Raw genomic sequence first — 771 nt, 5'->3', positions numbered from 1 at the left:
ACCTCAGAGCAGGTAAATGAGGGTCTGTGGAGCCACAATAACCATGAATTCAGACCAAAGCATTGCTGTTCTGGTCATGTAATGCAGTTTGAATGTTGAGGATTTAGGCAGTGAGACCCAGAGAAAATAAGTTTAACGTGGTCCAAGTCCCAAACTGTACACAGAACCACAGGTCACACAGACTGGCACCCAGTAACAGAAACAAGGACTGGGAACGACAAGGGAAGACTAAATACACAACAAGGGATAACAAGGGACAGGTGGGACCARTCGGGGACTTGACAAGACAGAGAATAAAWTAACTAATGACCACAGAAAAACCCTGACAAAAGAATGATTTACACGAGAAAAGGAAGGACTTAAAAGAATAATATGTCCACTTTAACTGGGCCAGTATCCTGGTAAGCAGTACCATCATTTCTAGGTTTGACCCTTTAGAGTATCAGGACTTTTTCCCAACATTCAGTGCATACCGGSATTTTTCCTGTGTTTGTAATAGATGATATGTGTTTCTCATTAATATGCTCCGGCAACACAAATACATTCAATATATAACATTAAAAAAAATTTGTTACAAGTGAAATAACCTGTCAGTAAAAGCAGTTATTTGTCTTAAGTTCATTATTCTTGAATATGAACAATTCCTGAATATCTACCATTAGGGGGCGCCTCTCTCCTTCTAATGCCATCTTCAATCTCTTCTCTAACATCGGCCTTCTTCCTTTTCTTCTTCATCACATCCATGGATCTTCTACATAGTCTTCCTCTTTG

The 771-nt window shown here is 39.6% G+C and overlaps 1 protein-coding gene across 1 annotated transcript in view; it reads right to left on the bottom strand.

Annotated features, from left to right (window-relative positions):
- The window catches only part of LOC103460904 (uncharacterized), a 13,290-nt gene extending 12,525 nt beyond the window's left edge, over positions 1 to 765 (bottom strand). The window contains exon 1 of the mRNA XM_017303531.1: positions 657 to 765. Within this exon, the coding sequence (XP_017159020.1) occupies positions 657 to 744 (88 nt within the window). The 5' untranslated portion in view covers positions 745 to 765. The remainder of the gene's footprint in view (positions 1 to 656) is intronic.
- Between the last annotated feature and the right edge of the window lie 6 nt (positions 766 to 771).

This window comes from Poecilia reticulata, unplaced genomic scaffold, assembly GCF_000633615.1.
Source record: "Poecilia reticulata strain Guanapo unplaced genomic scaffold, Guppy_female_1.0+MT scaffold_333, whole genome shotgun sequence".
Classification (NCBI taxonomy): Eukaryota; Metazoa; Chordata; class Actinopteri; order Cyprinodontiformes; family Poeciliidae; genus Poecilia; species Poecilia reticulata.
The sequence above is the reverse complement of the archived record's forward strand: the minus strand, read 5'-3'. Positions and strand labels throughout refer to the sequence as shown.